General features: G+C 47.9%; 2 protein-coding genes across 2 annotated transcripts; one reads left to right on the top strand and one right to left on the bottom strand.

Moving 5' to 3' along the window:
* Positions 1-12: 12 nt before the first annotated feature.
* LTR84_006003 (uncharacterized protein) lies at positions 13-8,115 on the bottom strand (the record flags this gene model as incomplete). Its single annotated transcript, XM_064849567.1, has 1 exon — positions 13-8,115. One exon carries the CDS (start codon positions 8,113-8,115, stop codon positions 13-15), a length of 8,103 nt encoding a protein of 2,700 aa, XP_064703791.1.
* Positions 8,116-9,275: 1,160 nt separating this feature from the next.
* LTR84_006004 (uncharacterized protein) lies at positions 9,276-10,891 on the top strand (the record flags this gene model as incomplete). Its single annotated transcript, XM_064849568.1, has 5 exons — positions 9,276-9,415; positions 9,471-9,607; positions 9,663-9,839; positions 9,893-10,322; positions 10,375-10,891. 5 exons carry the CDS (start codon positions 9,276-9,278, stop codon positions 10,889-10,891), a joined length of 1,401 nt encoding a protein of 466 aa, XP_064703792.1.
* Positions 10,892-14,863: the final 3,972 nt, after the last annotated feature.

Genomic DNA, 14,863 nt, shown 5'->3' on the forward strand with positions numbered 1-14,863 from the left:
TTAAACACAAGACTAAACGCCTGATCCGGACACAACATAACTCAATATCATGAACATCCCATTGAGCCTCCCATTTCCTACTTTCTTCTGGATACGAAGCGTCCAGTCGTTGTTTATAGCCATAGAAGTCGAATTTACCAAGACTTGTGCCCCACTCAATTGCTCACTGCCGTCCTCAAAGGTGTGACCATCTTGGAGGGTGATAACGGGATATGAACCATCTTCCGTAGTGACAACTAGTTGCGTTTTGGTTGCTGTGACCGAGCGCCCCTTCGTCCAGAATGGAAGACGCTTGTGGATCTCAGTGAGATTGAGGGTGACGTCGTCGGCCGTTTCCGACGACCCAGGTGCGACTTGAGTGATTCGCCGCCACTCATTAGGAAAATCGTTCCTGATATCCAACAAACTGGTGTTTGCACCGGCAGAAGTGACTTCTTTCATGTATTGCCTCACACGAGCAGAGGCTTGACTTTGCGACGCCTCTTCTGCAGCCTTTGATGTGTAACGAATTTGCATAATCACATCGGTTATAGAAGTATAGTCAAACTGGGGGACAGGGCTTGGCAGTTCGAGTACCCATTCGCTGATAACACCGGCACCTTCGAACGGTCCATAGCGGTCGCTGTTACCACCAAAACTCATATCAAACATCCCAGTGTCCGACTGTCCATGGCTTACTGCGATGCTGTTGATGGGCAGGTCGTCCACTTTCATTGGTGTGGGCTGATCGTTTTCAGATTTTCCCGCGACGAGCCTTATCTCGTTGCGGTTCATTTTCAGGGTGCAGCTAATGCTGGTGTACGGTCCAACAATACAGGGGATCGAAACGCTCACAGATTTGATGCGACGGAGGTATTGTCCGGGGAAATCGATATCAAATAAGAGTTCATCTAGTTTGATCTCCGCCATATGATTGTACCTCAAAGAAAGCAATTGCCAGGGATTGATTTGCCGCAGTGAGATTGACTTCGTGATTTCGAAATCATGATATGAATTGTTGATAAACTCTTGTTCCATACGCTTGAGGTCAAGATATAAATATCTCGCGGAGAACATACCGTCTCTTGATCGATCCCAATACCCTGTAGACTTCAAGAACTGAGTGTTTTGTTGACTCTCGAATTTCCAAGCTCTCTGAGCGGTTCGAGCCATGCTCGAAGCCATTTCATAGGTATCCTGAAAGATGCGGCAAAAGGCGTTGTCCATCCAGGCATAGAGTTTTTCGTTTGTGTACTTTGTGCGATAGAACGTCTCCAATTCTTTCGAGTGTTCAATCTGCTTCTGCTGCAAGTTCAGGTCAGATTCACATATCTTGATACGAATGTTTTGCGCCGCAATTTGTTTGTCGATAACGGCGATGTCTCGTCCAGCTGCATTTACTTGCTGTCGTCGCTCTTGAAGCTGACGCATGAGTTGAGCTTTCCGGGCAGCGCGCGTGCTTTCATCCATTTTCATCTGTCCAACAAGCTTTAATACCCCAGCGGTTGTCATAAGGAGCTGTCCCATAACGCTTGCATCCCAATGCATCGACACACCCACGCCGACAGGAGCAGTATTGACTACCAACCTCGGGAGCGCCATAAGAACCCCAGCAGTGGTCTCCAAAATTGACGCCTTCTGATTATAACCTGCTGCTTCGTTGGCTCTATCAAACTCGATTTTCTCCGTCGACGACATCCGCAAGTCATCTTTTGTCACAGTTTCCATGGTTTGTGCGATATCATTCCACTCTTGACCTGGTTTTGGGCTTTTACCATCTTCACCGGCTAGTTGAGCGTGGTACATTAGTCGTGTTTCGTGTCCACGGCGAGTTTCCTCGAGTGACTCTAATGTTTTGTAAGCCTCGTCCCGTTGCAGGGTTTTCATCTGCAAGGCTAGGGTAGTGAGAGAGAGGTCTTGTGACTGTCTCAAGGCCATGAGGGCTTCTGCGTCCTTTTTCTCCTTGATCATGAGATATTCGTCGCCCATGACTTTGAGTTCTGCACACAATTCAAGCGCTTTTGCAAGCAGGTATAAGAATCTTGATTTTGGAGATGGCGCTGCGCTCTCGGAAAGGAAAGACGAGATGGAAAGACCTGCTGCTTGAGCCTGTATGAGATCGCCAGGGTCTAGAGCGGGTTCAAATAGCCTCAAACTCACGCCCTTGCCATTGATGTCCTGACAGTTTCGAATCTTGTACAATCTGTCATCGATCAAACCACGCAGACGAGATAGATCCGGGTTTGCCGGGACGCAGAAGTACCCTGTTTGCAAGATGCCCATCAGACCAGTCGCCGTAACTGAGGGATCCACCCTAGGGCCTGAGTAACCGCGCCACTTTGGAAGTCTCTTGAAAGGGAAGTCCAGTTCCAAATCCACCACAGTATTGTTGAAGGAGTTGAAATCTAGCGCTTGCGTGAGGCTTCCAAATGTACGAGGTTTGGATTTGCTGAGGCTATTGAAAGTTGTTGGTTTTGCCCCAAATAGATGTGATGCTTCAATATAGCGCTGAATAGCCAGTGGCATGCTTTCGAGCGTACTTTGCCGGAAGTATTGATCGCCACTTGCGATCAGAATTTCGATGTATTTCCTCACCATTCGTTTCATGTATGCCTTGGGATAATTTCGAGCGACAACATGAGGCGAGAATGGACTTTCTCGCCAGTCACTTACGGCAGCTTCAAAATTTGATCCTTCCGCTGGAATCATCTTTTCAACCACTTGTGTTGGTGTTTCTTTGTCAACCAGGGCCGGATCTCTAAAGGGTGCAAACTGCCAGCATTTGGTTGCATCTCCCCCCGCCACAGTTGGGTCAAACACATAGCGTGCAACATGTAAGGCTAAATCAAGCTGCTGTGTTGCTAGCAGCCTTTCCATCAGTAAGGATACCATGTGATAGCCCAACTCCCAATTATAGAGACTATATGGAGCAGCCATTTCATGGAAGACGGGGTCTTTGCTACCACCGAAGGCCGTCGAGATGTCTGGTTTATCACTCAGGCCACTTAAGGCACTGTAAAGGCTCGAAGTGCCTATTGTAGATGTAGCGCGTTCCATCAAGAACGGGCCCATTTTGTTCATGATTTGTACGGCTGAACCACTGTCGCTATCTTGTTGAGAGGCATCATCTGGAAGGAAGATATATCTTAAGCTGCCTGTGGAAGCACTGATCATGTCCGCAACGAGTCCAGTCGGGCGTTTGGCTTGTGAATCATCGAAAGATATAGTCCAAGTAGTCGATTGCCACTTTTGGGCCTCGTAGTCCCACTGCATTTGGCCAAGTAGGGCTGAGTTATTTATACCAAGATGGTAGATAGTGTCTGTGTACTTGGTAGGATAGGTCTCGGTGTAGGTGGTAGGCCTTGCAATTCGAACCTGGGAGAATTGAGTGCGGAGAGTTGTTACAGCTGGCGGGTAATATGGATCGTTTTTCTTGGACCAAACAGAACTCCTATTCCATGAACTTAATGCACGCTGCTCAGGTGCAATAGTGGTTACGTCATAATCTCGCATCCTGAACGTACCCAGACTGAAAGCGCCGATCTTGTATCCAACAGATCCAGGCATCTGGTATGAACACTCCATGTCGATATCCAACATCTCGCCAACACCAGTCGCCATTTGATCTGCATTCCCGTCTGCTTTTGAACTGCGAACCCAAAATTTGAAATTGTCTATGCAAGGCAACCGGTCTCCGTCCATGTCGATGTTGTTATTCCAAGAGTTGCCATCATCCTTACCTGAAGGCAAACTATCAAGTGGCAGCGGATCAATATTTAGACATGCCTGAGATACCTTTTTCGGTGACCACTGCTCATTTCGAAGCTCAGTCCAGCTCATGCGAACTTCCCAAAATTTTATAGGTTTGCTATTTCCTGTGCTGAGGTTGCCCATCTCAGAGATTTTCGAACCTTGCACGACCGGATTCGGTCGTGTTTTGAGCAGAATCTGAGGGTTGAAGAGAAAAAGTCTATTACGTCGGATAACAGGGATGAGATATGAGCCAGGTTTGGACAGTGTCTTGCCTTCTGCATCCGATTCGTACGTTTGGATCTCCATGTCCATCTTCTGCCAAGCGGTCCAGCGCAGCAGTCTGGTCGAAGGATCGACCCGGTTGCTGTTAGGAAGTGTCGTCGAGGCCTTGACCAAAAGTCGCCGGTAATAATAGATATATGGTGTGCTTCGCGATCTTGCAAAGAGATGAAAGGCTCCCGTCCCCGCCGTCTGAGTATCCCACAGATATGCTTGGATTTCGAGATCGGATAGATCATTGACTCCGTACACATAATTTTTGATAAGCTGACTCATGTTCTCCTCGTCGAGGTTTGTTTGCATTATTTTGGCTTCAAAATCCTTGAACAGCTCACTTTTATTGTCTCGCAAGGTCGGATCGAGCCAGTTCTCGGGGTAGAGGAAAACCTTGCGATTGGCTTCCCAAGTCTGGTAGCTACGCATCCATTCCCAGTCTTTCCGATTGATAACATTACTGGGCACCTTATTCTTTACTTCAAGTCCGAGTAGACATCGTTGTACATACAAATGAACTGTCGAAATTGCTTGTTTGATCCGCGACGTCTGGAGACCTGGGCCCATGCTGACATCGATCAGGAAAAACTCAAACAAAGAGTCCGCATCGGTGAAAGCCTTGTTTTTCATCTCCTGATGGTTCGTTAAATACTGGATCATCGCTGCACGGGACTCTTCAACGACCTTCCGAACGACCGCAGTATATGGAGTGGGCACGTTTTTACCGAAGGTGTCAAACTTATTCTTCAAATCATTTCGAACAGCCGTTGCAAGTTTGAAGTCTTCAGAGTGTTGGTCTAGCATTCGTGGCTGTGCAATGTCAAATAGTAAAGACTCGTCCAAGAGGGACAATTTGGTCGGCGGGAAAAATGACCAAATTTTTAGCAGGCCGTCAAGCTCTTCCATATCTTGAAGAAGACGTTTGCGCAACTCGTCAGGAACATCAGGGTATTTGTGATCCAGGATGTCTGAAACCGTTTGATCCGAAGAAGACGTCAATTCGGAGATTTGTGTAGAGAGTAAACCATTCGATTTTTCGTCATTGCACCAACGCAAGAATCGCAGAAGCTGGTTCGGATTCTTTGAGATGGCTCGAGCAGATCGACGCATTGAAAAATACGTGCACAATTTTTGGAGATCTGCCATGCTAGGATTCTGAAGGGTAATACCCACACCCAGCGCCTTGGATTGTTCGAAATATAGTAATTCGTCGTCTTGGAGTTGAAATTTTGACACAAGTTGGAGCACTATGCTCAAACTCTTGACAATTTCCAAGAGTCTTATCACCGAGCTCTTCGCTGCTATAAAAGACGTCAAAGGAGGTAGAGGTACCTCGTGTGCTGTCCGCCAACTGAGCGTTCTCAAGTCACGATTTATCGCCTTTACCTTCCAGCGACTCCCCGCTACTTTTGGTTGGACAGGAGCAGGGCCAAAACCTAGCAGGTAAGCTTCACCCTTCTCGAGGGCAATGGCTGAAGACAAAATAGGAGTGTCGTCAAGCATAACTGAGCCACTAGATGCCTCAAAAAAGTAACTTGCAGAGATTGGCGAGAGAATGTATCCTTCCTCGAATCCTTGAGAACCAATTTTATCTTGCGTTTCGTCGAGATACTGTGGTGCTGTGACAAATTGGTCCTCACTATTCTTGAAACGGAGAACATCATCAATTAGTATGCTCAAAATTGTGTCCGTCGCAGTCGGGTGCTGTAAGCGGACAGCCGACAGAATAGTAGTCCGTGAAGTCGAGCTCGGGGAAGGATTGTCCTGCGAGGGTGCAGCTGCACACAAGGTGGCAACAATCCCAGGGATTTTATTCTTCTCTCCATCAATGCTTTTGTCGCCAGGATTCTGGGCAGGACAAGTAGATAAAACATCGATTGCTGTCCAGCCAAGGGAGGCTAAGTTATTCCACTGTGATAAGATATATAGGGTTCTTTTGGGACTATCAAAGAACTCTGAGAATGGAGGCTGTTGCAAGAGCAATCTCAGGTTCCTAAATGTAGTCTTCAAAATCTTCTTCAAGAGAGAATGACGATAGATTGCCGATAGTGTGGTAATGTCAAGCACAGTCTCTTGTTCTAGTCCAGGCGGCCGCTCATCACCCCAGACTATGTTCTTGAGCAGCTCTTCAAGCTCCGATCGAGACAAAGACATAGCTCGGGCTAGCCCAACAAATGCGTCTCCCACAGTACGAGATTCTCTAAGGTAGTCGCCGTCATTGTTTGGGCCGAAGACTTCGAGTACACTCGTAGGCGCCTCCTGTATAAAGAGGATTGCAAAAAGTGATTTAGGGCCAAAGCTGTCCATCACACCCCACAGAGTGAGCAATTGCTGAATATCGATGCCCGTGGCCTTTGAAATTTCACGAATTGCCATGATATTCTCGATAACATCTGGAGTAACACTCTGATGTAACCGTGGAGCGATTATGTGCTTCTCCCCTTGTGTAATGCCACCGGTTTGGTCTCTCCAGAGACAGCTCAATGTGGCGTCTAAAACAGAGATGCTCCAGTTCAGCTTCCGGAGGAGCCTTACAAACGACAGCAAATCACGACAGACAAGCACGTTGAGCGAATTGGAGGTATTGCTGGCATCTGGTACTGAGCGTAGCCGCAACACTTCTGGCCTTTTTGAGAATTTAGCTGCAGCATTGGCAGGTGTAAGCAGCAGTCGACGACCCATATACTGTGTCTGCAGCACTTCAACAAGCTCATCCAGAGACAGTCCGCACCGTGGAAGAAGCTGTGCTTGTACAAAGGTCAAGCCGGCTTTATCGTTCTCGTTGTCGGACAACATTTCAGCATCGCTGTTGTAGCCCCAGAGCTCTCCAACGGAGCGAAGACCAATCGCCGAATTATAGTCTTCGGTTCTCATTGGGCTGCGATAGGCTTCGAGAGCAGGTTTACTAAAGTAAGCCTCCCCTGTCAGAACCACGTACTCTTCTTGTACCAGTCCAAGTGATTGGGCTGATAGTGCGCGCTGCATTACTGAATCGTTCAGTCTCGAGAGCCCATCTATTTTCTGGCAATCTGCACGGGATTCAGGTGGTGGATTTCCCTCGGCTGCTGCTCTTATCGCCGCCTCTACTGCTTGTTTATGCACGTCTTTCGCCTGAAATATCCTGTATCCAGATCCGAAAGTTTTCATTACGTCCAGCGTCGAAGTTCCAAGTGTACCGAGGTAGTGATCGATACTGCTGGTTGCGAAATTGTATGGAAAGCTTGCCACTGGAAATACAGCATTGCGGAAAACTTCCATATGGAGGTCTTGATCGAAGTAAACATCCCCTTTGTCAGCAACATCAGCATGGCTATTTGTGCCGGCAAGCTTCACTGAGAATGATTGAAGAACTTCGTGGACTAAATCGATATATTGTACCAGATTTGTTGTGTTGAAACATGATAGCTCGAGGTCTTTCAGGTCGGCACGGCGCTGGAAGAATTTCTGTTGAAGAGTCTGATCATCGGTAGCCTTGAGCTTACTTAGCATGCGAAGCAAGTCGACAAAGTACGCTGACGGGCTTAGTACAGAACAGCAGTGTTCGCACCCTGCGGCGTTAACTTCTTTGAAAAGCGTCTCCATACTAATGGAAGAAGTTGGCGGGGAGGAACCACCGATGCCCTCTACCGCAGAAGCAGGTGTCAGTGTCTCGAAGCGAGTTCTGAGTAAAGCGATCCACGCTTGTTCATTCCGGGTAGCTATCACAAGGGCCTGATCCTTGATTCTCCTCAATGTTTCGACGTTGATCTCGGGACACTCCTCCCGCAAGCTGTCGATAGCCTTCCACGCAATGTCGTTGGCCGAGCGCAACCCATGGTTCAATAATGGTCCGATTTGTTCCAACTCTATCACGATTGCCTGCAGGCGCTGTATTGCTTGGAACAGCGTAACCGCTTGTTTTGCCGGTTCCTTGTTTGCATCATCCTGCTCGTCTAGAAAACGCGCAGTGAAGTCGCGGGAACTTGCCGTGGTAATATCGAGACTCTCGTCAATTGCTTGCTCAAGCAGCTCTATGGTGAATTTTTTGATCTCATCCGTCTCGCATTGAATTGAATCTGAGCGTACAAGGTCGCGAATAGCGTTCAGGCTTTGCAACAGTTCTTCAGACATATTGACATGGCAGGACGTACACAATATTGTCTCGCTATGTCAGTACTTTTGGATATTACCAGTGCCAGTAGTTGTGGAATCTGATAGACACAACTATGCTCGGCTGTTGGTGTCGACAAGTGCTGGGACCCCCTCATTTCTCTGACGGCCTCTGGAGAGACTCTCGTCCGAGGCGTCTCAGCAAGCTGCACGAAGCAACTAGTGTACACCTCAATAGGAAGCCACAATATTGACTTTGACCAGAAATAAATGGGTGGGCTGGGAAGAGCAGGGTGGATCTATCCATCTGGCTAAATCATCTATGATTTAGGGGGTTGGCTAAACCAGAATAGGTCCGCGCGAACCATTTTGGCAAGATCATGAGATATGCGATGCGATGAAGGCGTTCCAGATCGAGCTGAAGTTGCCATTTTGCCACCGTAGCTGAACGGTTGGTGCTGTTTTTGCATAGCTTTTGTGGAGGATAAGGAGCTACTCATATTTGGCGGCGAAGATCTACACTCTAATATTGCCACACGTGATCTGGAGTTGGCGCTCTTGGCAGTCAGACGCAAATTACACATCTCAGCGGCGTGGTAATTTACAGTATGTACATGACTTCCATACCTTCATGGTAATTTACAGTACATTCATTTGCATTATTTACTGCCCAAAGTTGCACGTAAGTTCTTCTCATGGACTGCATGCAACCAGGCTCATTCCTCCACGTGGCATGGTGGCTTTGGTGTCGCCCCACAAACTTGTTCTCGACCATGACGAACAGCTAGTAATTGTGGGCGTGATATCCGAAGCACGGCTATGAGCGTACGCGGGACCCAGGTTCCTTTTTCCTCTAGGGTGCGAAGCAGACGAACTTGATGGGATGACAGGTATTGGGCAACCAGTAGTGGAACATGGACGCCACACAATCCAGATCGCGGACAGCCTTTTCGAGAAGCTCAAGGTCTGAACACAGGAATCATTTTATCGGACGCTGATTATAATGCATATTCAACCTCAGCTCACATCATTTTCCAGTGTCTCGTCACAAAATCACCATTTCACCCACAGTCGTTGATCTATCATCGTGCAATTGTTGACTCCAGATCAAGATGGCTGAGCAAGATACTTGTGTGGTTGCTGGTTGGAACCAGCTTCACCTCAATTACATATGCAAAGCGATGTTTCGAAAATACACTGGACTGCAGAATATTCGCTATGGCACACAAGAATCTGGTGACATTTCTATTGAAGGTGTGATGGCGTATCCCAAATTCTTCATGCCCGAGGAAGGGCCATTAGACCTTTACATGATCCTCAGGTTGGTTTTTGGCTATCGAACGAAAAAGCTCAAATTTACTGATCTCTCACTTAAGCATTGATTCGGGGACACTACGTCATCCTCAGGTCGCATACGACTTGACAGCATGGGAGTTGGCTTTTCGATGTGACATGGCACACGCGAATGTCAATGCTGATCCTTCACCCGAGTCACTGTTTCAGTGTTTGAACTGTGAGTAGAAAATCCGTGATCCTCGAACGGAGGAATTATTCTGACCCGACCACAGCGACTCTCGTGCCAGAGATCGAGGAGAAATACAGCATTATCAATGGTGAACCGCTCTCGGTGTGGAAGGCTAAATCATGGAATCAATATGAGCCAGTCAGAGCTTCGTTTAAGACATGGATGGACGACAACTTGACCAGTGGTCTCACCCAGTGGGGCCTTAAATTCGGGCCTGGTGGTAGGTTATCAGGATTCGACATTTGACTCCCTGCCTAATATATCTTCTTGCAGCAAAACCAGCAGCCAAGCGAACTCCTCTGGTGGTGGTAAACCTCACGAAGATGATCAAGCCGAACATGCCTGGTTTTCAGTGGACTGGTCGTGATCCTCGAGCACTTTGCTACCTCGACCAAAACGATGAAAATGATAGAACATTGAGCTGGCTCGGCCCTGCGCCAGCTGCAAAAATGGGTATAACTTTGTTCAGCGATTCTGATAAAACGGTTAACGAAGTTGACGAAGAAGCATTGAAGGTGGCGATTCGCCTTGGTCTAGACGAAGATGAAGCTTTGGATACTGTGGAGAGAGTCGGAGGCATCGGAGCGGTGTTCAGCCGTGGTGCCATCAATTCCGAGAGTCGCGCCCGACTCCATTCGTGGAAGCTGTGGGAATCCGGCGTCGAGGGCGATAATATCTACCGGTATAAAATCGAAGCAGCCAAGTAAGTACTGTATCATGTTCGCACAACGTTTTTGCTGAGTCGCCGATTTCAGTTTTCCAAGCAGCCAACGGGATCCAGTCCCACCGATCCGGAATACAGTGGACAAGGGCACATTGGGCTGGGAAGCCAGATCCGAAGGCAATAACCCCAAGCAGGGCGGCGAGATGACTCTCGTATTCACAGGTAAAAATAAGACGAACGCAAAACAGGACTTTGTCTACTGGAAATTCCTTCTGGTTGGTGGTGACAAGGGCGCGAGATTGGCTTCAACGAGCAATAGCAGTCCGCTTCGCGTGACAGCCAACGCAGGTAAACAGGCTGTGAAAGCAACCATCAGTTCCACATCTTCAAGAGGTGTGACACAGGTTGCCATCTTGCTCAACTTGGAGGGAGCGAGCAACACTAACCGATTGAGAATGTCTCCAGGTGAGGTAGTTGAAATTCGCTTGAGCGGCTTAGCTGGAACCAAAGGCACCCATGATCTATCACTAACCGAGTCGTTGGCGGACTACAAGGGCAATCCGTCTGGGATCAAGCTGTCACAATGGGCTGTCGATGTCGTGTCATAGTATGTACAGCTGTCGTATAGAATGCCGTCTTTCCCATCCCATAATTGAGCGGGATTGTGAATTGAACCTGTATGCCAGCAGCGCAAGTCATTCCTTGCACATAGAGTGCAGAATACATTCACCGAGTCAATTTCAACCTCGCAGAAAGTCAAATCTAGACTACTTGCAACGGTGCACGTTCGCCTCTTCTTGATTCATATCTGCGAAAGAGTTGCTGCAACGTCCGAAGCCAACATTTCCCTAATATTGCGAGCAGACCAGCCAAGCCGCATTGATAAGTTTCCGAAGTCGGACGCAAAACACATGACCTGTGGTACATAGTAGGTTGGCTATGCTATGAGCAATTACTCTTGTCAGCGCCTTTCTTAGAGGAAGGATTGACTATTCGGTCATGGACTACCATGTTGGATGGGTGGGATGGGCTCGCTGAGCTACGACGAGCCATTTTCAAAGTCAGCGGCCAAAGTTGCATCATGTCACGTACTCACTTATTCACGACAGTTCACGCAATCGAATGATGTCTTAGCTTGACAATCTACCTAGGTACAAAGTATTTGCAGCTCGAGGAAATGCCTATTCATCGACACAGGACGTCTCAGCGCTAGCCCTCATCAGCCTGCGCCGATCCACTCTCGGGCGGGTTGATGCCACATAAGCCAGGGCAACCGATGAGATCTGGGATACGAATTACTCTGGGCTGAATCGTAGGAATGTTCAAGAATGAAAGTCTAAAACAATTGGAGGTGCCAGGATGCTCTTGTGGCTAGCTGAGATCAAGGTACTAGGCGGAGACACGGACCTGATGGGCCGAGGATCGTCCCGTTGCTCCTCGGACAATTGGGGTTAGATCACCAGCCAGTTGGAACTCTCGTCGGAGACTGACGAACCAGGCGCAATTGCCCAGAAATGGTCGATTCTATTCTCCCATTGCAAGACCGGCCCGCTGTCTGAATGAAGCGAAGATCTAGAACACCGTCTAGATTCGGTAGGAACTGGTGAGGTGGTGGACATTCTGGGCGATGTGGAAACAAGCTAGCGACAACCACGGAAGCTACGAAGCGAGCGCTCGCTTATCTAGACACATCGTACTCGGAGGCCCTTCGCAGTAGTACAGCTTTACCAAGAAAAAGACGCCAGATTTGCGTCGAGTACAACCTTTCTGAGAAGTCGCGCCAGACGCTATATACGAATTAGGAGAAAAAGCAGAAGAAAAGCTGCCTCTCTAGTGATCTGAACGAACTTGGGTTTTCAGCTGCCAAGAGCACGAGAGCTGTCCCTTGACGCTCCAAGAGCTAATGCCGAGGCTTCATACAAGCCTGTTAGATCGAACACATGTAGGCAGGTTGCGAAGCAGCAATCCCATGATCGCCGTTCATCTTGAGGGCCTAGCAACGCAAAACCTTGGAGGGGATGCTCTCCCCGGCTAAATCGCCCAAGTGCTACACCTTACCGTAGGGTCAATTATGGGTAGTCAGAAAGTCAGAAATTGGGGATCAGCCTGCTGTTTCGAGTATGGGATCACAGAAATGCTTAATTCGTAGATTCACCATGACGCTGAGAAGCTACAATCTTCAACTATAGTGAGAGGACAAATGGAAGCTCCTATTGCTACGATCATATCCCTTACAACAATACGCTTACAAAGAAGAGCAGAGTCCTTGCGCGCGTAGAGAACTTCGCCTGGCCGCGTAGATCCTGTTCTACTCAGACTCGTACTCTCGTAGAACCGTGTCGTTCCTTCCAGACTTTCTGTCCGCAGGGATTCTTCAGCATATGGACCTACTTCAACTCTTCTTCTCACTGTCGATATCGTCGTATAGCGCACTTGTTCTTCGACTTAACAGATCTTGGACGGAGTGTCTGGGTTTGTGGTGGGTGAGGGAGCTCGGAGAAGTATCGGCAAGGTTGAGTAATTGAGCAAGAATTCGACGGCATTCTATATCATCGAACAGCGCATTTCGTTTCTATTGTGAAACTTCAACCGCAACCATTTTCCCATCAACCTCACCTTAGCCCTTGATCCGGCCCCGTCTGATACGTCAGCCTCGGACGGGGCAGAATCTAAAGTTAGCTACTATTTTGTGAATATAAATGCTGCGAGATTATAATAGATTAACTGGTGGAGATGAAGGCGCGTCGGGTCATATCGCATCTCAGCCCTTTGATTGTCTCACTCGCGGGTAGCTTATCCAGGAATTTCTGCGATTAGGTCACATCACGGATCCAACTGATTACCTGCCCTGAATGATGAGATGTAAGGCAAACACGGCCAAGAGTCTGGTCCTGCTTCGGAGTGGTGATAGTCGATAGTTTGATTGGGAGAGTTCGAAATATCACATAGGGCAAGCTCTTCCTTCCTTGACGCAGAAGGATATACCACCAGGACGAGGGTCTTTGTTGATAACCAGCCCAGTGAGCTAAAGAAAGCAGATGAGGAGTTTGTTAGTGAGATACCCCTTCTCTCGCCTTAGACCGAGGTAGCAAAAATTAACCATGAGTTTTTCAGCCATTGAATCGGTAATACGTCTGAATAAAGGAATGTCATAGCCAGCAAGGTGAGACTGAAGGGAGGGCAGGAGATGAATCTGACAAGCCAAGCTATCTCGATGGCAGGAGTTGCAGTCATAGGCCATGTTGGCATGATGCCTCAGCGATGTGTTGACGCGGAATTTCAAGAAGTTCCCACAAAAACAGTGATTCTATTATCAGCATGGCAAGAGATACACTAGATGTTGCACTTGCCATTCAAGATGTCGGCGCTGTGGCCGTGGTGTTGGGATCTGTACCGTCACAGAACGCAGAATACATCACTCTAAGGCTGAGAACTCTTCCTGTCGGCTTTGGGATAAAACTCCCTCGTAGTTACAGAGAGGCTTCACCACTTTCTTCTGGGTTGCTGCTGCCGCCGGCTCTTTGGAAGAGAGGGTTCATTCTCTTACTCATTGACCTTAAAACTCACAGACACTCACTTTAGATCCGGTCGCTCTTACCCAGGGCAGATTTTTCTTGTAATGCGAAGCTTTAGGATACCAACCACCATTGCTTCCACAGTATCTAACAGATTAATTGCAGATAAAAACTTGCGTAGATCTCTTGGCTCTCCTTATGTATATTAGAGACCAGGATCATGTAAGCGATAGAATGACGAATGGCTGACTATGGAACACAGGTGGCACAGGCAATACGGAAATATAGGAGAATCATCTGTCAAGGGTTTACTTCAATATTCAACCAAAGTGATGAATGGATCGTCACCTGCTGGTGGACAGGTAAGTGGAAGCCTATGAGTACAAAGCATACCTCATCGCCATTTGCATTATAAGCCGAAAGCTGATAAGTCAACTGAATATAATATAGCATAGGAGTGCTCTACAACATCAATACATCTCTATCGCTTACGACGATGTCAGAATCTGAACAGAGGGCTTGGCCGCTTAGCCAGGTGGGAATCGCAACGATAAAAAATGCCTTTGTGGGCATGGGAACTGCGATATTGGCCAATAGGAAGACTTCCATTTAAGGGGTCCTAAAGCCACCAGCATATATACTCCCATGTGCTTGGCTGAGGCTCATTATTGTGGGATGTATTTTGATACAGGCCTCATAGCCAGAACGCGCAACACGTTCAGGGCAATCTTTGATTGTAGACACACAGACAGCACGAAGCTGACCCCTTATTTGGTGAGCTCACTCAACATCTGAATAAGCAGATCTCCTGTGGTTTCAATCGCCACCCATCAATAAGTTCTAACTTTGGCTTTCAATGAAGTCCACGCCATCCTCAATCGATGCAACGCGGATAGTAGAGGGATCGTTTGTGAAGGCAACGCCGTCAACTTTGCCTGCTATCCTCAATGCTCCTGGTCTAAAGTTGCACGGCTGAATGTTTCGCCAAAGGGTCGATCATATGAAGAATTGTGTAGACATAATGGTGACTACTACTTAAGAGGACTTCAAAAATACCCACCACTT

The sequence above is a fragment of the Exophiala bonariae genome, assembly GCF_035927105.1.
Source record: "Exophiala bonariae strain CCFEE 5792 chromosome Unknown scaffold_22, whole genome shotgun sequence".
NCBI lineage: Eukaryota > Fungi > Ascomycota > Eurotiomycetes > Chaetothyriales > Herpotrichiellaceae > Exophiala > Exophiala bonariae.